General features: G+C 44.9%; 1 protein-coding gene across 2 annotated transcripts in view; it reads right to left on the reverse strand.

Annotated features, from left to right (window-relative positions):
* LOC114938956 (zinc finger protein castor homolog 1) overlaps nt 1-23895 on the reverse strand; it is a 78602-nt gene that overhangs the window by 47775 nt on the left and 6932 nt on the right. For both annotated transcript variants that reach the window (XM_029313140.2, XM_029313137.2), the window contains exons 2-4: nt 2432-2497; nt 1161-1609; nt 770-1064 (exon numbers count right to left, since the gene is read on the reverse strand). In XM_029313140.2, coding sequence (XP_029168973.2) covers nt 770-1064; nt 1161-1609; nt 2432-2462 — 775 coding nt within the window. In that variant the 5' untranslated portion in view covers nt 2463-2497. The remainder of the gene's footprint in view (nt 1-769; nt 1065-1160; nt 1610-2431; nt 2498-23895) is intronic.

Genomic DNA, 23895 nt, shown 5'->3' on the forward strand with positions numbered 1-23895 from the left:
GTCGCGCTTAGCGCGCGCAGTCCGACCGACTTTATGAGTTATAAGTCGGCCATCTTGCTCGAGCCATCACATATTCACGTGCGCACATATGCGATGCACCGGCAATATGTAAGTGCCACATTCTGTTCTGGTGCACGTACAGTCCCGGCTGAAAGCAGCCGGCTCTGCTGCTTTGACCGGAGACGGAACGAGCCCCCTCATCCGCGCGCAGCCAGCACAACGTATCGCGAAAAGTGCATTCGTTTATCTCGATGCCGGCTGACGTAAACTGCTGCCGCTCAACGAAGGCTTCTGATTCACGTTGCATCGAACGACTGCCAGCGCGCGCGTTCAGCAATTTTCCCGACGAATCGCCGAGATAATAGACGTTCGTCTTTATCGCTGACATTAATTCATCGTTTTTTGCGAAACGAGGCAGGCAATGTGCAACCATCCGAAAGCGCGAACAGTAGCTTCAAAGTTTCGTCGATCGATAATTCTGGCGGGATTGATCTCCGGCCAAGTCCGATCGCAAACGTCAACCAGTCGCGCAGCCAACGATCTATCTTACGCCAACCTCATGTTTAATGCCAACCAATCCGCGTATATACTAATTTGTCTAACGATTTTGCGGGCGGTTCCAATGTTCGACATTGGCTTTGATGGCTTATTCGGAATCGTATATAGTGACGACTTTAAGTGTCTCAATAATTCTTGAAACAATCGCATTTTCGCCTTTATATTCTAAATCACAAAGTCGATATAATCACTGAATTTGGAAGCTACTCACCTTGAGTCTGCTGACCAGTACTCGGGTTGAGGAACGTGGGCGGCAGTTGCCTGCTGACCGACTTTGCCAGTTCGCCTCCTGCCAGCCCGTAGATCGCCAGAAGTTCCTGCATCGTCGACTCCGCGTACTCCCTCATGCCCTCGAAGGGCTTCCGCTCTTCGATCTCGGCCTCGCCGTCGGCGTCGTTGCCCCGTTCATCTTCAAACTGCGTGTCCTGGTCGTCCAGACGAGACGACTCTGCGTCCAGAACGCCGCTCCCGCTTCTTTCCGACGAATCAGAATTTGGACTCCTCGCCTGCACATCGAGAAGTTACACATTTAGCAATCGAATGAAATATCGCGTTCAAGATGTATAATACATTTTAATGAAAAATTAAAAACAAGGGCTTACCTCTGTACCGGGCGAATATAGCTTCCGCGATCTCAGCTGCTCGAGGATGAACTTATGCCTGAGAGAGTCCCCGCTATCGTCATCGGCCTCGGAGGACGGCGGTCTCGTGGTGACCGAGAGATCCATCGGGCTGACCTCGTTATTGTTTAGCCTCTGCTTCGATCTATCGTCCGCCGGCAACAACATCGTCTTCCTCTCGTACTCGAGGATTTCGCTCGAACTCTCTTCGATCACTTCCGGCTCGTCGTCGTCTCTCTCGGACTCGTCGGACACTTCCGCCATCCGGCTGCTTATGGGCTTGAAGTTCTTCCGTTTGTTTCGCGGTTTGCTCTGGATGCTGCTGGTGATCTGCAACTGGGCCTGCGTCTCGTACTGGGAGTCGCTGTCCTGATCGGCGGCGCCCCGTCGGGTCGTCGCGTAGTTGTAGACCGAATCGGAAAGCATCTCCGCTGATAAAGAGATGAAATTTATTCGATCGATTACGCGCTATAGTCTTATCGTTTCGTTTCTCGATCGATATACATATATTATTGATGACACGCGCGCGAGACTCGAGTTATCTCGCGGTGAGGAGTTGCTGCATTTTTTTTTTATGGCCATCCCGGACCTTCGATCTCTCGAGCGAGTCAGGAATGCCGGATGAGAATAAAAACGATTCGGACGTGCAATGCCTCGGTATTCGCATCGCGAAGGTGAGACGACAATAGTCACTAATTCCATGCAACGAATAGACCGCGGTGTTTCAAGGCGCGTTGCCCGTTTCTCATATCGCAGTTAATAGATATTAAATTTTAGCGTCAATTATAATCCCGCGAACTCGAATGCTAAGCGCATGTTCTCCGAACGACGATATACGGCCATGGCTTATATACGCCATATAGTTTTGCAAAATTAACGCCGCGCGCGATTCGCGTTCTCGCGCGACTTTACTTTCACTTAAAATGAACCGCGTAGGACGAATTCTTCGCGCAATTGCGGAGACTCGCCGCCCCCCCCCTCGACAACAATATAACCTATGCATACTTATAGGTCCCTTCCCGATTCAACATTCCATAAATAAGTCAGAGATATTCGTATCTTCTACACTGCGTTATTATAATTATAATTATATTATTATTAGAAATTACAATTATTTATTAATATTATTATGAATATTATTATAATGTTTGTAAAAATTTATTGACAAAGTTAACTCGCGTTAAAATGATATATTATACCTTGTGCGAAATAAATCTCTAATATTTGACGATTGAAATTAAAGACCGTCTTACCGGGGCCATACGGGCTGGTTACGGCGGACATCTCGAACCTCGCGAAAGCCGGCTGTTCACCGCATCCTGAAACAAAACGCGAACGTTAGTTCAGACGTCAAATCGAACGGTCGATCTGTCAATTCGCGCTGCCCACGTGTTCCGCTGACACGTAGAATTACACTACTTTCAAGGGGAGCGATCGACTGTCTTCCACGACGATGCACGGGTCACCGGAATTCAATCAGGAATATGCGCGCGAAACGTCAAATGAAAAGGAGTAGTCACATAACAGCCGTAAGAGTCAATCTCTCGATTCGTTCACTCGGGATATCCAATTCGCAATATGATCGAACCTATTCTATTCGAATAAAGTCCGCGACGTTGTTCCCCGAGAACACACGCTCGCCGACGACGTCTGTGGGTCTGCAGTCTGCGTTAAGGCTGCGAGAAGGGTGGGAGGGCGAGCCAGCAGCACCGATATAAGAGAATCGCGAAAACGAGGCGAAAACAAAGGCCCGTCGCCGTAACAAAAGCTACGGTGATATACGAGCGCCCTGGTGCTCCGCTAGTCCGACCAGGTCTGGCGCGATAACGCGCGAGCGCACGACAATTCGTTTCTCGGTTATTGGAATGCAGACCTTTAAGCCCATTACACGCCGTCTCGCGGCGGCAGCAACGGCGGAAGGAGAAAGAGAGCGGGCGCGCGCGACACGAGGGAAGACACGAAGAGGAAAAGAAAGAAAGAGAGAAGTGAAGCCGCCGACGAAGGGGGGAAAAATCCGAAATGAGAAAGGAACAATAAAAGGACCGACAGGAGAGAGAGCAGGCGGCGTGATAAGCATTAACGTCCGGCCAATCGAAAGGGTTTATCTCGACGGGGTTATACCCGCACTAACTGTCATTTCATGGCCTCGCGCGACTCTTGGGTTCGGTTCTCCCGCAATGAGAAACGGCGGAATGGAATTTCAATCCGTTGGAAAATGACTTCTTACCGCTTCTGCCGCCCGCTCGTTCGTTCATCGTCATCGTCATCGCCGTTTGCCTTTCTTAGCACGCGGGAGATTTGACCCCCGGACCGTATCCTTCAGGAATGCGTCGCGACCGATGGATGATAACCCTCTCGCTCACCGCACATGTTCCGTCTCTTTCATTAACGTCGCGCTTCATTGTTGTCACTTTACGCGAAGGGAATGGCGTTTACCATTCCCTCCTGCCCGATCGCTTGATGAATCACGTGGTACCGATGATGATGAATCAATCACGACGGTTAATGAGAGCCGAATCGTAAATAATGAACATTTAAATCAAGTAGTCGATCTCAAGGATTCTCAAATCGGCGACACGCGCCGTAATTCCAACCTGTCGCGCCGATCGCGGTTGACGTACGAGGGCTTTCTACTGCCTCCTCGATCAAGCGCAAATTGTGTTGCGTATTGCCCGCACGACCGACCGCGCCATTCAGACCAACCGGTCCTCGAAAGATCAACCCTCGCGGTTTCCGTGTCGGTCGACACTGTCTGCAATGTCAATAGAGAAGTCGTTGTGTCTCTCGATATGTATATTCCTTCTTGTCAAATCTAAGTCTTCAAGCTTGAATTTAACAGGTCTCGATTGTAATAAAAATGCGCATCATTTTTTTTACACAATCTTTGCACAATTCGAAAGATCAATTACGTGTAATTGTATTCTGTGATTTTTTCTTCGCGCTGCAATCATTATCTCTGAACTTATTCCAGGCGAGGTGAGAAGGATATCGTAGGGGATGATCGGCAATGAAATTCCGCCTAAACGTATTCTCGTTCTCATTGTTATACTCGTGCCTCGGCATCGACTCGGATCTACAGATTTAAGCGGAAAGATCTGCGCGAATAATCGCCAGTAAGGTCGGTCGAAGTCGAGCGCGCCCTCCGATTGGCGCGAGCGCGCTAGGCGTAGCCGCGAGAATATATCCCCGCGCGAGACGACGAGCGGGGATGCACGGAGTACACGATCGGACGCGATATGTCCGAGCGGCCGCGAGGAAGGAGCGCGCGAGCTCCTTTTTTCGCCGGCTATACAGAAGGGATAATTAACATCTGTTACAGTACCTATAGCGCGCGGGCCGCCCCGTTTCACCCCACCACGTGGACCACGGGGCGGACCTTGAATACATTATCACCCTCTCGTGTATATGCACACTTTGCACACACACACACACACACACACATTTATATTGTGCACCATCAAATCGCAGTGCTCGCGAGAGATCGACCGTGAACGAAAATCTTTATCTCCGCTGTTCGTAGGGTCCTGCTTTGCACGCATGTCCTCGTCAGGGATCTAACGACCTCTCCTCGTCTGAGCGAGAAGTGCGAATCGAATTTTGCGTCAATGAAGCACGCTCTTTGTAGCCACCCCTTCTTGGTCCGAATACAGACACCAACGAAAAATTCGTCGTAAATGGGATAAAAGATTGATAAAGTAAAATTTCACCCCTTGTTCGGGTATTCAATGACAGAAGCGTCTGCGATCTTGAGGGATTTTTAAAATTCTTAAATTTAAATATAATTGAAATATTGTGGGTCCAAAATTAAAAACACAGAAACTGAAGGCTGTGATACATTATTTCCGGAAATTAAAATACCATTCTGTTGTTTCTTCTTTGCATGATGAGCGCGGTTGCAAACTGGAGTAACAAGTGTTGCGAGAGTTTGCGGTGGCAAAAGGCATATTTATCAAATCGTCGCAATTTATAGAAACAACACCCGACAAATTGTTTCACGAGTTCTCTTTGAGGATCGATATAATACCTACATTGAGAAGTCTTGTTTCGTGTAATTGCAAAAATGCTTACAAATCGCTCGCTAATGAGAACACGTCACGCATCGGTACTCGTGAATCTCTGAACCAATGATCGACTCGCGGAAAAAGGAACTGTAAAATGTCGGTATCTCTCACAGGTAATTAAGACACGTGTAATTTCTGCGGTCCCCATAATATGTGGATGCGGTTTAGACATAATTCGTATTTTTCTCTCAGAGTCCTGCACTTCTCTGTTATGCATGTATTTTTACAAATAGACAATCAAAATAGAATTATAAAAATAAAGATAAAGTTAAAAAATTTGAATAAAATATTATATTGCGCGGTTTCGTTACCGTGCAATTTCGATTTAAGACTTCCGGAAATTTATCTTACACGTGTTTTGAGAGAACGCAACTTTTAAGATCGATCACGGCTACGAATATTAACCTACATGACGGAGACGCGATCGAATAAGAGAGACGAGAGAGACGAGTCGGGAATGAAACTGTACGAGACAGCGGCTGGTCTTCGTGAGAGCGGGCTACCACTCGACATAGCTCGACGCTGATGCCGATGCCAGAAAGAGGAAACAAAAAAGTCGGCGACTTCGTAACGCGTTCGTTCGTCAAACACTCGAACGTAACGTTGCCAGACCCCGACGAGCTGGAGGAGCCCCGCGGCTCCTGGAGTGCCTGCTGCGGAATACCAGGAGATTATTCAAATTCGCCACCGACGGCTTAAAATGTATATTAATCGCCTATCGTGCTGGGACGAACGACCGGAAACCGACTCGTCGCCGAATAATAACCGGCGCGACTTATGTATCGCTCGTCTTTCAAATGTATGCGTCGAGTCTTGGATCCACAAAAATTGCTCAAACGATAGCTTCGTATTGGAATTGTGTTGTGTCATAGCCATATGCATAATTACTTATCTAATATTTATTGTTAAATTATTTTTTTAATCAATTAAACGTCTACGTTAAAAATGCTTTACATTATTAAAAAAAAAAAAAAAAAAAAAAAAAAAAAAAAATGAAATTTGTCAATACAGATATAATTCTGTTGTTGATCGTCGGTTTGAAATAAAATTTTTGCAAAGTCGACATCGGAGCATCTCGAGAGCAGCAGTGACTAAGATAAAACGCAGACTTCTCTCTCATGCAAGGTTGTATCTTTTTTTTAATATGTACTTTTCTGTTGTATTTGGATTACTGTAAAACTACTTGTGCACTCTCTTTCGCACACTCTACCTTGCTCTCGGATCGAGAAGCCGTGGAAGGAAGTATAAGGAGAACGGGCTAGAGAGAAGGCGAGTGTGTTCATAAGATATGGTGTGAAACACGAGAGGACCGAGATTAAAGAATGAAAAACATAGAATTCTGAGAACTGGTTGAAGTCATAATATTCGTAATTTCAAGCCGCGCCTTACGACGAGACCGCGTCTTCTGCGCCGTTGAAATTAATGCGAGCGGAAATAAAATTCCTACCTCCCCCGTCTCCCGCCCTTCGTTCTCTAGGCTCTCGCTCGAGCCTCGCTCGTCCACGGCCGCGAGACAAGTGGATGGTCGTTTAATGGTCGAGCATCATGTAAATAAATTCGTCGCCGGACGGAAGGATGTTTGCTTCTAATATTTGGACTTCGCGCCGCGTCGAAAGAATCGACGACGAGAAGAGACGCGGTCCCGAGAGATGCCCAAGTCTCGCATTTCGCCAGCATGATGTTTGGCTTACGCGCGAAGATCGCCACCGCAGAGAGACCACCTCACAAAGATCACCTCTAAGATCACAAATGCGTAATAGATCGCTCTGCTTCTCTCTTCCTCTTTCTCTTTCTCTTTCTCGCGTCCGTGTGTCGCGCCTCCCAGAATTGCTTCCCAGAAGAGAACGACGGCGAGCGATATCGGGTGGCGAAATATTGTGCGACGGCTGTTCGGAGCCAGACGGGGGAAGCCGGGCGAGAGGAGATCGCGCGAGGGGGTACGCTCCATTTACGAGGATTAAGATAAAGCGCGACGTTGTCTCTCGGCTGTCTTCGTTTTCCTGTTCATCGGCACCTCGCGTTCCGCACGGCGCGTAAAACTCGGGTCGCCTCTCTCTCTCTCTCTGCATGCGCCGTTAAAAATAGAGCACGCAACGACTCACTAATCTGGTTAGGGCTACTTAGCGTAACTCCGACTATTTAGACCTGGATACGGTTACGGTAGTTAAGCCGCCATCGGCGGCTCTAAGTAGAACTGGCGAGGCGACGACGGCGGGGAGAGACGATTTTTGGACCTTTAAAGGAGAGGCTTCGTCGACCCGCGCTAAAACGCCTTAATAGATATAAGCGAGTAAGCTCAAACGCGCGATTTTACACCGAGTTTGTCAAAGTCGATGAACGCGAAGACGAGGCGATGGCACGAGAATTGCGAGGAAAGATTGGATTCGAAAGATCGCAACAAGATGAATCGATGCATATTTTGGAGCTCAAATTTTTGCGAAATTGAACATCTCGTCAAACACTTTATAGATCTCGGATATTATATTAATAATTGAATAGTTTCTCCGAAAATACATTTAGATATATCCAACTTTGAAACAATTCTTCTTTCATTTACAGCATGTTGCGATTCCACCGTCAATTGTGTTTCTTGGCTAACTAATTTTATTAGAACGGCGCTAGAATAGTTTGTGAATGTTAATTCAAGTTTCAATAAAGAGTACACACATAGAATCTCGATGGAATTAAATTCGCTAATAGGCCTCTCCCAGTGATGGCTATTTGTTCAGACCGTGAACGACCGCAGTGAGTCTTAATGGGGAATCTTCATCTCTGGCTGGATGTGGGAACAACGTCAGAGTCATCTCGGCTTAATCGTCACAAGCTTGGGCTCTACCTCCGAGAGGTTTTAAGACTAATTAACGAGTGAGTGCCGAGTAATTAATCGATGGATGTTGATTCGTACACGGGACGTAACAGAATGGTTAGACCACGTGAGTTTTTTACGTCAAGCTTTCAAGCTTCATCTAAATCATTGTTCTCGAATTAAGAAAATTATTACCCAAAATAATTACTCTTGCTGAAACAAAGAATATAAAAAACCTTAAGCTATAAGAGTAATTTTTTCCACCACACCAATCTATTTAATGTATCAATCGTTTAATTAAAATTTAAATATTTTTGCACACACACACATATTTAATTTATGTATTCGATTATGTATTTAAAATATATATTCAAACCGACAAATTTGATTTAAGAGTCTATAGACGATGCGGAGTCTCCGGGTGTACACACGTGCCCGAATACGCAATGCCCCCTCTTTTTCCTTTTGGATCGCCTGGAAAACGAGATTTCAAAAATCCGTTATTTAAATAAGGCAGGAGAAACGCGAGACCGGCAATGGCCCGAGCGATTTTATAAAATTAATAGTAAAGGGTAGGCCGCGCCACGCTCGCTATTATGCGCGTATGCAAATACGGACGTAAGGGGTGGCGCAGAGGTGGGGTTCGACGTGCAAAAGAGGGAGGGGTACAGCGGGAGGCAAAAGAGAGATGAGGAGAGGAGGGGGAGGAAAGGAAAAGGGGGTCTGCCGTGCAGGCTGCAAGGCATTAAAACTTCCGAGATTTATAGCGGCCTGGACTGGTCTGGCCTCGCTCGATTCGGGGTGGCTTCCACTAAAAAGGGGGCCATATTGCTGGTAACAACGAGGGGGCAGCCGCGTTACAGGGATGCGCCGCGCTTTCATTCGCGGATTTTAATATTGAAACGATCTTAAAAAAGAAACAGCGCACACATGATTTATCTTCCCGTCAGCATGAGAGATTAGCAATCAACACAATTATATATGTATAGTTCAAATAATAACGCGAGAAAACAGGATATCTATAATTTCACATGCGCTCGGGAAGCGAGAGAGATATATAATTTGATAAAATAGAAAAGGTAATGATTACTCGATAAAAAAAAACTTGATAAAAAAATCTTTAATTTAATTTTGACGGTTAAACAAAATTATACAGCTGTATATAGTTCTCTGCTTTGCGAATATCGCGAAATACTTTTCCAATTGCCTTTACGCGTCGCACAGGAAACGTCTGGGCGAGCAAACATCTTGAGAGAAAGACGGAGAACGTGTTGGAAATTCTGCGCTTATATTACGCGTACACGCTCATCAGCCTCGAACACCAATTAGAGTCATCTCGCAAATGTTACACTTAGGAAGCGAAACGATCGGCGCTTCCACGGGCCGCTTTTTATGAACCGAACGCAACGTCTCCTCGACTGAAGAAACGCTTCTGAACGGAGGTTGAATGCTCGCTTTCTTCGTTAAGTCGCAACACGATCGTTTCTTCGTGGTTCTCGGGTGTCGGACCGACCATATTTCAGATCGTCTCGCGATGCGCGATTCTCCTGAAAACTCGCAGTGTTTAACGGAAGTTCAGATTAGCATCCGATTTTGCCTTCATTCGCCATCAGTATAACATATTGTAGATATATTTCAATTATTATTAATATTGAAAGACGTAATTTTATCATTATTATTGTTACACAAACCGTTCCGATTAAATGGTACCTTTAGATCAAACAGATTGATACGACAACAACAAACACCAATAATTGATCGAAGGAAAAATCCTCCTCTACAAGACGATACATTGTGCCGTCTTCAGTTGCACCGGCAAGTACCTGTCAAGGGACATTTTATCGGCGACGCGCGTGTAAGATCGGTTACGAGGTTCGATTGACTCCTAATAGCGAGCCGCAAGAAATCAATAAGAAATCAATCGCGACGTGACGGCCGGCACTCGGCTCCTGATGAATAATGGAAAAATCTGGTTTCTCCGCGACGGCGAAGCCCCGTCGATGACGGGGCGAGATAATCCAACCAGAGTTTTCTGGATTACGCGCGATCTCGTTAAACTCGTTCGATATGTCTCTCCTCTTCGAGTTCTCTCTTTCTCTTTCTCCTTCCTAGCTAGTAGCGTATGTGACACGCAAACATGATGCAAATTCGCGCCCCATCGCTTCCAAACCGGTTGGAAATATCAAACTAGTATCTCGCGCGCGAGACACAATCAAAGTTATATTTTCTTCCGCGCTTCTCCTCTCTCGCCGTTTATCATAATCGCGAGCAAAACTCGCGCGCATTTTTCCGAGAGAATAGATAGGCGCGTTTAGGTAATATTCGATGGCACAGGATAATAATATGTTACGGAACAAGTTTTTGATAGGCGAGCGCGACTGATACATAGAGATCATAAATAATTAATGAGATTGTAATATTCTTCTTCGTAATTTTTATTCCTAAATTTTTTAATCCCGACGATAAATAAGTATTAGCTAACACGCGATTTTTAAATTTCTCTACTTTGAATATTAGCTCTCGTTTACGATACGATTGAACGTTCTTGACGATTTAATGCAGACAGTGATCTCGAAGTACTCGCGATTCTCGAGAGGAAGAAGGGAAATAGGAGAGAAAGAGGAAATGAGAGGCATCGTGTATAGAATTTCTTCGAAATCTTCTTAGGTCTGACATAATGAGACGTCGAATCGGAGTCGTGAGACTCATAAGTGCACAGAGAGTGCATCGAGTTACAAAAGAGAAGAAACCGAAGAAGATAAAATAGAGAAGGAAACGTAGAGAACGAGTTCCTGTGTATAGTCCCGCCTGATAGCGTGTATTTTGGTCGTTGAGATTCGTATCGATTCGATCGAAGGAGAAAAGAAAGGATATATGTAGGTCCAACGAAATTCCGTAAAGTTCGAATACACCGAATCGCGTAAATTTGCCGAGGAATTCTTCATTGCATCGAAAAGCATTCCCCGAAAAAAGAATCTAAATATATGGTTTCTTTCCTAAATCTTTGCGTTATAAGGTTCGAATAAATAGTTCGCGAATAAAAAATTAAAAGAAATCATTATTGAAAAAAAAAAATGAGAAATTATGGGGGACACTATGGATAATTTTTATCGCACACGATGCCATCCGAAAGATGTTGCTCGGAATTCTCCTCCGAATTATCCGCATGACGTCTCGTAGAGCCGGGCGATTTACTACCTAGATTAATCGAAATTTGCGACGCTCCATAAATTCCACAAATATAGCGAAAAGCTATATCGTCGGCCAGAAAGTCCGTGTTGCTCCGGCGAGATTCCGCGAAAGCTGGCGAATCCTACTGGCGCATAATTCCACGGGCCGTCAAAAAAGGAAGCGAAGGACAGCGCGGGCGGACAGAGGAGATAAACCAAAACCGACCGTTCGGCCCGAAATTCCGCGAAATCCGGTAAAATTGAATCTCTCAGAGGAAGTCGGGTCGACAAAGGAACAACGACGAAGAGAGGACGCGGCTCTTCCCCGAGCGATCGACTTCGAAGTTTTCGAGCCGAAGAAGAGTCCGGCATAAGCCCGGGCTGCTCTTCGCGACCGAAGAAAAAGAAGCTCGTCCATGGGCCTCCGGGAATGATGAATCGTTTCTATTAAAATACTTTTTCGACGGGGAATACAGAGTGTGGGCATCCGGCTCTACTGGAGCCACGAGTGAATTTATTTACATATTTTCGATCTGGATTAAGAGGTATCGTCGGCGACAAAAGTACCGGGCTCTCGTGAATGTCGCGAGTGTCTGCTTCGCCCCCACATCACCAGACGCACTCATATAAGCATATTCTCCTTCAAATTGATACAAATAGTTATATAAAAAATCGGAAAAGGGATCATTTTCATATTGATGGATGTTACAATCTCGGTCATTTCGACCTACAAAAAATCCAAATCGAAGTGTTAATCGCAAATGGAAGTGATAAATAAAAGAAACGAGAGGAAATGATGACCGTTATACTCGAAGTCGAGCCACAACGAACTGGCTTCGATGTGTCTACATAAGCAACGTATCTATTTCCAAGTCGCGACAGCGTACGCAGTAGCGAGCGAGCTACGTCGTGTTAATGAGGCCCAATTAATCACACCGGGAAGTGAATCCTAATGCGAAAAGGCGAAATGTCTCCCGTCCGGAGAGGCGCCGAGACTCGTCCCAAGGCGAAAGTACTTCCGTCCGTCCCCTGACATTCGATCGTCCCGCTCGAGGAACGTCTTCCTCGTTCTCGATGCGAATGAACGAATAAACGAACGAACGGTTCGATCGCATCGATCGAGCGTGACTAGAAATCGTAAGACCTAAGAGATTTTGTGACACAATTCTCGAATAACGTAAACTACCAGGCAAGTCGGAATATAAAAGCGCAATATAAAACGACAGAATACAAAAATAATCAGGACACGCTATTGTGATAAAAAATATATATGCGATACAAATAAATTTTTATACCGTTAATTTAAATTAATATATAAAATAATTATGACAAAGAGAGCAAGAAGATTGGAGCAGGGACGTTGAAAACTATAGTAATTTGCGTCGTCCGGCCATTCACTTTGGAATAATCAATAATTATTATGATTAAATTCAAACCCGTATAATAATTTGCAGATCAAAAATGGCCATTCTATGCATAATGCTGATCCATCGTTTGCCAAGTCGGGAGGGGTTCGGGAGAACAATGGCGAACCGTTCGCCAAAGATCGAAGGACTCGTATACGATCGGAATGAATGAATCGAGTCTAAGGCACGTACGTACATATATAAGTCGCGGAGTTCGAGACCGAGGCATCAGAGATCGAGCTCGCCTATGCCAGCAACGTGAAATGATAAATGAACCCTGCCCTCGACCGCGGATATCCGCTGGCTGCTATTAAGATGGCGCATAAAATAGTAGTTTAGCCTAGTCCGCGTGCACGCAAAATAATTTTTCGCGACGCATCGTCCTCACACATACTCGACGTACATTCCATTAACACCTACGTATACATTTTTTCGTATACTTTGCACTATACAATATGTCGTGTGTAAAATCGAATCAATTTATATTTAATTAAAAATTTAATATTGTCGAAAATGTTGCAAAATTGTGGGGATGTAATGGGGAGAGACTTCTTTATCGTATTTCCCGGGGGTGCGCATTCGCGCCGCTTAATCGAGGCGCGTTCGAGCGAGGTAATAAATTTATTTTCGAAACAACAATCGGCGAGATGACTGGGGAGCACGACGGAGAGATAGAGAGAGAGAGAGAGAGAGGGTTTTACGTATGAATCGTTCCTAATGCATGGAACAGAGTGTTGGAGGCCGCTGCCGGGAGAGAGACTCTCTTTCGCCGCGCGATGCGAAGCTCACCGCGGAATGATAAATGAACTCTTCTTAACCGCGAGTTCTCATATCGAGCCGCTATTAACATAGCGCCGGATAAAGTAACGAATTTAAAAGAAATCCAATATAAAAGCCACGGGAATTCCATCGGAGATCTTATCCAGGCCGAGCTCTCGCTCGCCGCGGAGACTCCATTAATCACCCGCTCTTCTTTCCCTCCCCCTCGCTACTTCTTCCATCTCTCTCTCCCCCTCTTTCCTTTCTCGTCCTTCGCGCGCTTCATTTGTCTCATATTAGTCGTTATTACGAAACTTGAAAATTCAAACGGACGAGGGATAATGGCGCTGCCCGCTGTCCGAAGATGATGCCAGACTCGCGCATCCTCCGTCGTTTCTTCTTTTCTCTTCTCTCTCTCTCTCTCTCTCTCTCTCTCTCTCTCTCTCTTTCTTCATCTTCTTTATTCTCCTCATTCGTCTCGATCAAGCTGGACTTTTTTGCAACGCAGACAAGTGGTCTGGATTGCAAGAACAAAGTCCGCATAATGGAATTATCCGATTTGCGCGGCATTTAAATCCTTTCGCGGAATAATACGGTGGCGAAGAAAAATGATTAAAGATGATACCTGGAAAAATTATATAGCGAAAATGGATCATACTGAATTGTCGAAAAACGCATCGGTTCCGCTTCGTCGAGATGAATCGATTTGTTGTTCGCGACGTGCGAGATTTTACGAGGTTACCACAAGGACAACCTTTCTTCGTCCCGCATATATGTTTCTTTTTTCACTCCCACAAAGCTCGTGGAATGCGATAAAACGCATGAACCTTATTGAGAAAAGGGAGAAAAAGGGCGAGCAGTATGAGACCATTGGAGAACGCATGCTTATAACGTTGGAACGATCGGCCTCGCGCGCATACCATATTCCACTCGACGAGAAAAGCCGATTGAAATCGATCGAGGCCTCTTCGCAAACACCTCATACGCAACGCGATACGACACGCGTGTTATAAACGTTCGAGAAAAACTGTCATAGCGCATTACCGCTTCTTTCACCATTCGGATACATAGACAGCTTAATTCCAGCGTCATATATGTAATACATATAATATATTGTATATAAACATATTTTATATAAAATAATATAATACACTAATATGTTACACACAAGAGTCACATACTCGGAGATGTGTCAATTAGTCGGCGCACGCTTATGATGGAGACGAAAATGTCGGGCGCGAATAGAGACACGTACCGGAGATTTCCCTTTAAGGGAATCTCCAAGTTTTCTACGGATATGGGCGCGAAGTGGGTGAACGAAGAGACACCAAGTCGTAGTATGCTTATGGCGTGTGTGTCCCCGGCGTATGTATACATATTCCACAACCATATCCAGCGTATCCGTCCGGCCGGTCGAAGCCTCTTCCCCGGCATCGGTCAATACGTCGACTCCGCTCGATTCCGCCGCGAATGCCGAAGAGTGTTGATAATTTATTTGAGAGACGTGCGTCGAACGTGTCGCACCTTCGCAATCGCGAGCGCGCGTCCGTTGCGGCATTCTGGATTTCGCGCCTTTTTCGTGGCCTGGCCATTGTGCGGGGACCGGGGTTGACCTTTTTCGGCGGTACCGTCGTTCGCGATGTTTATTAACGAATCCCAGCTGCAATCTGTCGACCGGACGCGCATTTTTATATATAGCGGGGGAAAAGTCACGTCGCGATCAAGCGACGACGATCAGGATCGCAATTCCGGTGTACGCCTTCCGCGAAACTCGATTAAAATGTCAATGAGCCGTGTATCGCGCATAATATGAGGAATATATGTCGATACTTTTTGCGTCCGTAAACGTCTAGACTTGGCAAGAAGTGTCCGGAGAATTACCCTTGTAAATATAACGATTCTGGAATCCCGCATATTTTAATTATTTAGATTAACTTCCTCCGTGTAATTGTTTTTGTATGCAAAGAGAACTTTTTTTCTTTCGATCCCTAGAGCAAAGAGAGATTTCATATTACAGTCTGTAACTTCAGCTTTGATAATTATATCGCAATTACGAGCAAAATAATAAACCTTGAGCGCGTTGAGAAGTTTCGCCTCGAATCAAAGTTATACAGAGAAACTATCCGGAACTTTCGTACATATGTATACCTACGAGGCGTAGCGATTACGTACGAGTATCTATACGTGCGCGTTTTCATTGTGGAAAGAACATTGCAACGTGGGCACAGACGTGGAATTCCAACGAGTGAAACTCAACGAAAATGTCAATGAGTCGATCGCGAGTGATATGAAGAATCCAAATCCGATAATTACGAGAAGCCAAGGAGAGGGGCTGTCAGAATTTTTAAAACACCCAATCATTTACTATAATACCTTTAAAGAAATCCGCATCTCAGGATAAGTATCGTTCCTGTCCACCCACGATCAATCAAGGTAAAATCTCAACAAAACGCGTTCGCGGAAGAACTCGTTAAAAAAATAATCCGGGCTCTTCTCTCGGCTGATTCGGCTCGTTCCAGTCTGCCGTCGTGCACAGATCCACGTCCAGAAACGAGAAGGAAAAAGGATACAAAGCGAGAAGGGATACACGAGAAGAGGGCCGAAAATGCGTCGACGCGTGACGGTATGACACGGCAGACAGATGGATCGAGGGAGTTAAAAAACGTGGGAGGAACAATCCTTTCCGTGTTCGAACGTATCGCGAGGCGAACACCACGTGACTTTGACCGATAGTTCGACGAACGGCGCGGCCGCTTATCTTAATGCCCGTAAAAAGGACGGAATAATTAAAAAAAGGAGAGAAGCGAGTATGTGTGTGTGTGTGTATGTATGTTTGTGTTCGTCGACCGGCCGGTCTGTCGTAGGCAGAGAAGCAGGTAGGGGAAAAAAGGGAATGGGGCAAGACAGAGGCAGATAAAAAGCCGGCTGGCTGGCTGTCGAGACACAACCGGGCGCGATCGCGCAGGAACAAACGGACTCCGGGGCTTTTCTGAGTGACAAACGAGCGCCCCCGAAATGTCGATCAACCGCCAGCAGCCGTCTGATTTTCGTTGGATGTTCCGGTGGATATCGATCGGTCGGTCGCTGGCTACTGTGAAATATCACGTGGTCGCGCTCGTTCGTCTCCTCTAGATATCGATACCGTAGACCTTGAACGATCGCAATTTTTATTCTACATCTTCTATGCATCAGACACATGAGCCTAAATTGTAATATAATATATGCGTTTCTTTGTCTACAGGATTTTTCTCGGTTCTTATAAACGAAATTTTTATGCAGAAGAAAATGCTAATGTCTTCCTTCATTTTTACCGACATCGAATTCCAAATTGATTCCGATTTCCATGAATCGCGCGCGCTTGGCGCAACAATGACTGTCGTTAGCCAAGAAGGCAGACTGGCGGCTGAGTTGTTTCCTCCGCGCGATGGTATTCGATCGCTTTAGAAAGTCGTCGCTGAGCCAGCAGCAGCAGCAACAACAACCGATGATGACGATTCCTTTTCACGCGCAATATATAAATATTAATAACGAGGGATATCGTCATTTCAGAAACAATGCACGACGGCCACACCCGAACAGCGCGACACACGGCCTAGTTACATACGCGCCGCGATATTAAACTGGCGACCCATACCTTACACCTACTCAATACGCGTGTGTTCCGAGCTTTAAAGCGTGAGATAAATTTTCCGCAAAATTTCGTACAGACAGAGAATCTTCACGCTGAGCTATAAATGAAATTTCAAGATTTATGGCAAGTTTAATAAATGACCCCGACAGAGAGATTGAAAGCGAAGTTAAAATTAATAATAAGAAAGAGAAAAACCCGCACAAATCTATTATGTACGCGAAATACAGACGAAAGAATTTTGAGCAGATGCAAAAATTCACGCTTTAAATCGTTGTTACTTGCGCATATATTTTTCTCCAAATCAAGGTCATTAAAGATACGGCGGTCTACGTAAAATTAAAATCACGAGACTAAGTTCCGTCCCGCGGTTAGATGAGGAAGTCAACTTCCGTGCGTGGGCGTTCGTATGCTGAACGTTCACGGCGTATAGATAAGAAGTCAAATGCCGCCTAAGTGTCTAAAAAAACTTCCTTCCGTAATTTATGGGTCACGATACGTACAAAAATATCTATTTTCTCATTAATCTCCAGCTGTCAGATAAAATTATAAAATTATTACAGCAGCGCTTTTTGCATCGTATTCTCTAGATTTAATAATAATTTTTGTTCTCACTAATAGGTATATAAAGGCGCTAAAATTTATTCGCTTTAGATTAAATCTTAAATGAAAGATTTAATGTGTGCTAACAACAGTACCATTATTTTTCAGGTAGTGTAGAAAGGTTACATATAGATAAAATTGATTGCACACGAATCGCGAGAAGCCCTCGTGAAATTCTTTTCTCAAAAAGCGTGCCAACTACCGGCATTCAACGTGATCTGTCTATAATGGACGCGGACGAATCTAGCTTAGATTCATCTGCGTCCAGACTTCTCACGTTCGCTAAAATTGCCAAGAGTCATTCGCTCCCTCGTTGCGTTTCGCAGCGGCACAAACGAGGCTTTTCTCTACCCGGCTATTTTCAAATTTACTCCAAGTCACGTAAGGTCGTCTCCCTCGAACCACCGTCCGTTTACGATTGCATTAAATCGAAGATTCCGTACGCGGCACAATACGCGACTACATACACGCATTCTGTTAAGTAATAATTCCGATTTTCGTTATAAAAACATCGTGTGTTGTCATTTTTTATCGAAACAAATTTTTAATATTTCTCGTTTCAGATTTTAACGTCATTAAATACAAAATTGGATCGTGTAAGAAAATCCTACCGTCTCGTTTGTAATTGAATCAATATGTGCGAGACGTGTTTTCGCCCAAAAGAATGTTCCCGATGGAAGAAAGAAGGTAAAAGAAGACACCGTGGCGCGTTCTTGCGAGAACCGCGCAATCGCACCCAATGTGAATCCCGTCTCATTATTGAGACAATCGCTCCGAAGGACGTCGTCGATCGGAGCGAACGTCGACTTGCGGATCGGAGCAACTTTTTCGCGGCATCCCGGCAAAACCCGCGGGTCTACTACATCGCGTTCTAAAATTCAAATCGAACCCCGATGGCGAAGGAAATCGGCGCTTTTTCGAGTTGTCGCGCTTCGCGGCGAGATGCGACGGCGATGACGTCGGATGAGGCCGCGGCGAGAGAGCAGAGGCCGAAAGAGCGGAAGAACGTAGGTGCTGAGGGGATCGGAGGCGAAAGCCCCGAAGAGAGGAAGGGGCACGGCTCACGTGCGCTCGCGCGAGCACATGCGTCTCTCTAAATTTAAATTTACGATTCGCCGGGTAGCCGCTTGTCTCCGCGCGCTCTCGCTCTCGCTCTCGTCTTCATCTCATCCTAGTGTCCCGTCGCGTTGTTTCCCGAAATCCGAAGATCGCCGCAGCTCTCTCTTTGTAAGATTTCTCCCGGGATACAAGTGTACGACCGACGAAGGAGAGCGAAATTAAATGTAACGCAACTTTGTTTGCGTAGAAGAAATAATAAAGGGTCGTGAATTAAAAAAAAAAAAAAAAAGAAGAAATGACTTTTCAATTATATCATGCTACGGATTTTACTTTAACAAAATTTAAATTTATCTTTGCTCGTGTCATTATAGCTCGCATTTTCCGGTCCCGATCAATCTGCCTGGTAGTGGCTATCGAAAAATAACATAAATTATACGATGTTAATTACGTACGAAACATGCGACGTGTGTGTTTAGAATTATAAAGCGGAGCGCTACGCGTCGATTAAGTAATGACCCTCGTTCACGCACGTTTCTCTTCAAAACATCACAGGCGTGATTCGACTGGACTCTCTAGTCTTTCTTTATAGTGGCGATCGATATCGATCGCGGATAAATTTGTCACGCACTTATTCGTCCTCGTTTCGGTCTTTTCTTTTTTTCTTTTCTCTTTTTTTCTTTGTTTCTCGCAAGTAGGAGGAATTGTCGCGGTCGCGACGCGACGAGGTAATTTATCGTCTCGCAAAAGCACGATCGAACCGAGGCAAGGCGTTGGAGGTAGCACGAGGTGGATACAGGAAGGGCCCGCGGTGCAATGACCTCTTGTCGCGCGACGAATTGCATTTCGGCGTCGTCGAAACCGTCACCTCTTTTTCTTACCGCGAACTCTCCGTAATCGCCCGCGTAACAATGGTAGTTTTATTAAACATGAATGTTTCACCTATAATCCCACCTATACACGCTGAACATTTTTATCGACTTGTGTACACATATACACGTTGCCTCAGCGTGTGCATTTACTCATCAAAATTTTACGCAATGGTATTAAATAAATTGCCATGAAAATTAAAAACCAAACACACACACACAAACAGTTATTATTTTAATAAAAGAAACCTTTTATTACTTTCATCATGAGCAGTTTTGATTTGAAATTAAGTTTCGAGGATGTATCATAATAATCGATAATATCGATGTTTGTTGCGCATGTTAATTCGATCGCTAATTAACATGCGTGTGCGAAATAGAATAAAATAAGAATAATAATCACGAAGGAGAAGAAAGGGAGGAGTAGGAGGAAGAGGAGGAGAGGGAAGGTAGCATAACCAGCTGCCAGAGCAGGAATCGTGCTGGACGACGACCCGATCAAACTTCACCGAGTCAGCGATTTAATTTTTCGCGAGCGAGAACGCTTGCCATCATGTGTCGATCGCGGATCGATGCGCCGGCGATTTCCGCTTTTGTAAAAATTCTCCAATTTCTCACGCACACGTGGTCGTCCGAAAGTGTAGACTCGAGATCTTTCTTTTTTTTCTCTCTCTCTTTAATTTTGCTCATCACATGTATTAAAAGAACTGACAGATGAATTTTTCCTCGTTTAAAAGTGTCTCTTTTTCATGTAAATATAGCCTGGGTAAAGTATTTTAAACAAGATGACAATGAAGAAACTTGAAGATTCGGCGTTTTCGCAAAGACAAAAGCAACGCACGCACTTACGCACAAGCAGAATCCAGCTGACCTACTTGCATAGCTCGGCACACGCTCTTCCGTTGCGGCATCTGTAGACTTCTTGCAGCTGCGCTATCGCCTCGCTCAGGTATACGAAGCGTACACGAAAGATAACGCGCTCTCTCGCGCGATGCGTGCCGTTCTACAATATATAACGACAACGTACATGTTCTCGAACCGTCCGACAAAAAAAAAGAAAATGAAATGTATGCGAACGGAAACGTGAGAGAGCGAATGATTTTGAAACAACGGCTCGGAGTCTCTCTCTCGAGAGAGGCGCGCCCGAAATCTCTGACGTATGTGACCCGATAGATTCGCACGCGTGATCGTGAACGCCGATAACACACGCGTGGCGAATATCGATATATCGCGAGAGAGAGAGAGAGAGACTCGGGTCGCGCGTTTGAGACCGATGCGGAGGAACGGTAACATCTAAAATCCACTTTCTAATCCATCGCGTCCGCGTTAACGCGCAATATCGCGTTTCAACCTGGCTCGGTGCAGCCTACTACGATTTCAAGCGGACGTGGGCGCACGCCGTTATTAACGTGTGAACTATGACACTGCGAAATGATACAGAGAGGATGATGCCTTCGTCTCCCGCCTCGCCAGACAGAGTATCTCATAGGGTAGACGTTAACGCGCGAGCAAACATTATCTCGACATCATACATTAGATATATGAAATATATATACACTTTGATTATATGTTTTATAATGTGCGAAATGGTAATGCGAAAATATTGATAAATATTAATAATAAATTACAGTATACAGTACATATAGTATCGAGATCTCGATCGAAAATTCTTCATCTCCAAATCGATAAAATTTATATAGAATCCAGACCACATCGTATATGGAGTTCGCTTCGTGCGTTCTATTAGCTCCGACATTCAACGGAGATTTGTCAGGATGAGTTTCCATCAGCAGACGCACTCGCCTTCTAACCGTCTGCGATATCGCGAACGAGAACGGGTATATAATATGTATATATATATATATATATATATGCTCACAAATACAGCTGCGCGAAACCAGATCGCTGTCGGAGAACGCGAATCAATCAGCTGATCCGGCGGTCGTTGCGGGCGCATTCTTTCAGAGGAGAGTGTCACCGCATGCCACATCGCGGATAACGCGCGAGGAAACCATGCAAAACGGCTGACGCGTAGGTGAGGCGCGAGAACCAGGTGGCGAGAGATGCACGTGGAGGAGATGCGGGGGAGAAGGAGCGAAGAGACAGACCCGACGAGGAGAAAACAGGAGAGGGCGAAGAGGCGAGAAGAGAAGAGGAAAAAAAGGAAAGAAAAGCTGCTGGAAACAAGCTCCCGCGCCAGCGGGGACAGCCGGTGGCTGGAATGTGGGTTAGGCTCTCCCCGTGTATACAGAGGTGGGCCGCTCTAATTATGAATTAATTCTTGAATAACGGTCGGTGTCGCGCTCGCACGCGCGAGCGAGCAACGAGTTCCGGATTCGCCGAGAAGAGACGCGGCGATGAAAACGCGATCGGCAGAAACCGGTCGCGGGAGAACGAGACGCGCGTGTCCGCGCTACTTCCTGCTTTGCGGGAAGATACCGTCTTCTGACATCCTCCGTAAGCTCGACGGCGATTTACGATCTGGCGCAATCGCGCGCGAAACGATCGGATGATGGTCGCGTCAAGATTTTGACGCCGCTTCTCTAACGATATTTCCACTGGATGCGCGCGTGTCGCTAACATTTTTTTTTTTTTTTAGATCCTTCGAATGCGAATTACCGTTAATACTGTCATTGATATTCTCGTGAAAACACGCTAACCACTCGGAGAAAATCTTTGTACGAGAGATATTAAACATTGGATTTTTCAATCGACATTTACGATCGAGATTATTATTATTATTCTGATTGCCTGCTACCGATCGTGTCTTTTAATAACGTTCATAATATATTCAGATTCTTATCTGCTATTAAATAATAAATAAATACACTCAAATTTTAAAAAACTTATTGTTATTGAGATGATTAATTACATCTTCCTTCAATTTTTATTCTTTATTTTATATTGGAAAAAAAAACATTCTAATCCGAGAGACAGAGCTTCGAGAAGAGTTCAAATGTATACAATTTTTTTGTCGTCTTAAGTTTTATGAGAAACTTCGCTTTGGTGATTTGTTGAGAAAAGAGAACAAGATTCTTGACCTGGCTCGCACGAACTCCTTTTAAACGGAACTGCCCACGGCAACGTATCGCGAATAATCGTTCATCGTGAGACGCGATGAGCCTTCCTTTGACTGACGTGGCATTGACTTGTCAGGAGACTCGTCCTGACAAACGATCTCAACTATGACACCATTAAACGCTCGGTGTACATGTCAATATGATGAGAACTCGAGAACAATTTCCAGAAGGACGTATGATATGTTAACTTTAATATCGATGTTGTAACCGTTTTCTTTGAATTCTCATCTAGGAATTTATTTATATTATTACACGAATACATATTTTTTATATTTGATGTAACTATTAATAGCAAATAATATGTGTAATTATTATATATAATACTTTTATAATATTATATATTTTATAATTATATCTAAGAAGCTATATACGAAAAACTTACATAACAGAATTTTGAGTAAAAAATTTTGCACGGAATGAAAGCATAAATTTAAGCAAAAAATGTATTGCCTTATAATTCATGAAAATAGATAATAAATTAATATAGAAAAATCTAGCTGAAATAATTTTGTGTGGATAGAAAAAAAAACATTTAGATAGCTACAGGCCTTTGCGGACCATATTTGAGGCTACGCAGGCCAGTGGTTAATGACGATTCATGTCGATAATTAAAAATTGATAATTATCACGAGTTTTAATAACCGGTCGTTATCGTGAAATCTAACGAATAGTGGAGAGACGTTCTTTCTTTTCTCTCCCTTCCTTCCTGCGCGCGCGCGCGCGCACAATTCCGTCATAGATCTTATTCCGTTTCTTTTCGCCGTGCTGACCGAAACGGGGCCCTTCGGCACAGAGGGTGGACGCGCGTATACGAACAGTCGGCGCGAGGGAGGCGAAGGGTGGAAAGGGAGGGGGATCAGGGTGGGTGCAGAAGAGCAGAGTCACCGATTTAAATTGAAGTCGGGGAACACCCGCGAGGGAGAAACGTTCGCTGGCCTATCAGGTTTAATAACACCCGACTCTATCTGAAATTACGGATGGTGCTGCGCGATCGCGGGGCGGCCTCCTCCTTCTTCTTCTTCTTCTTCTTCTTCTCCCTCACCTTCTTCGTACGATTGGAAGATCCCCGATCGAGATGATCGTCGAAATAATAATTCATCGAGATGATAGCGCGGGAAACGTTTTCGATGCAAGACATATCCGAGCGCGAGTTTCGACGGAAGCGTTTTGCATCGCAAAGTATAAAGTTCAATGCCTCGAAATATCGCTCGTAAAGTTTGGAAAATAAATGTTTCGCGCGCGAAAATATATAAATTTTTGGACGAGATAAAAGAATGCG

This window comes from Nylanderia fulva, unplaced genomic scaffold, assembly GCF_048542155.1.
Source record: "Nylanderia fulva isolate GAGA-0341 unplaced genomic scaffold, ASM4854215v1 Scaffold26, whole genome shotgun sequence".
Lineage (NCBI taxonomy): Eukaryota > Metazoa > Arthropoda > Insecta > Hymenoptera > Formicidae > Nylanderia > Nylanderia fulva.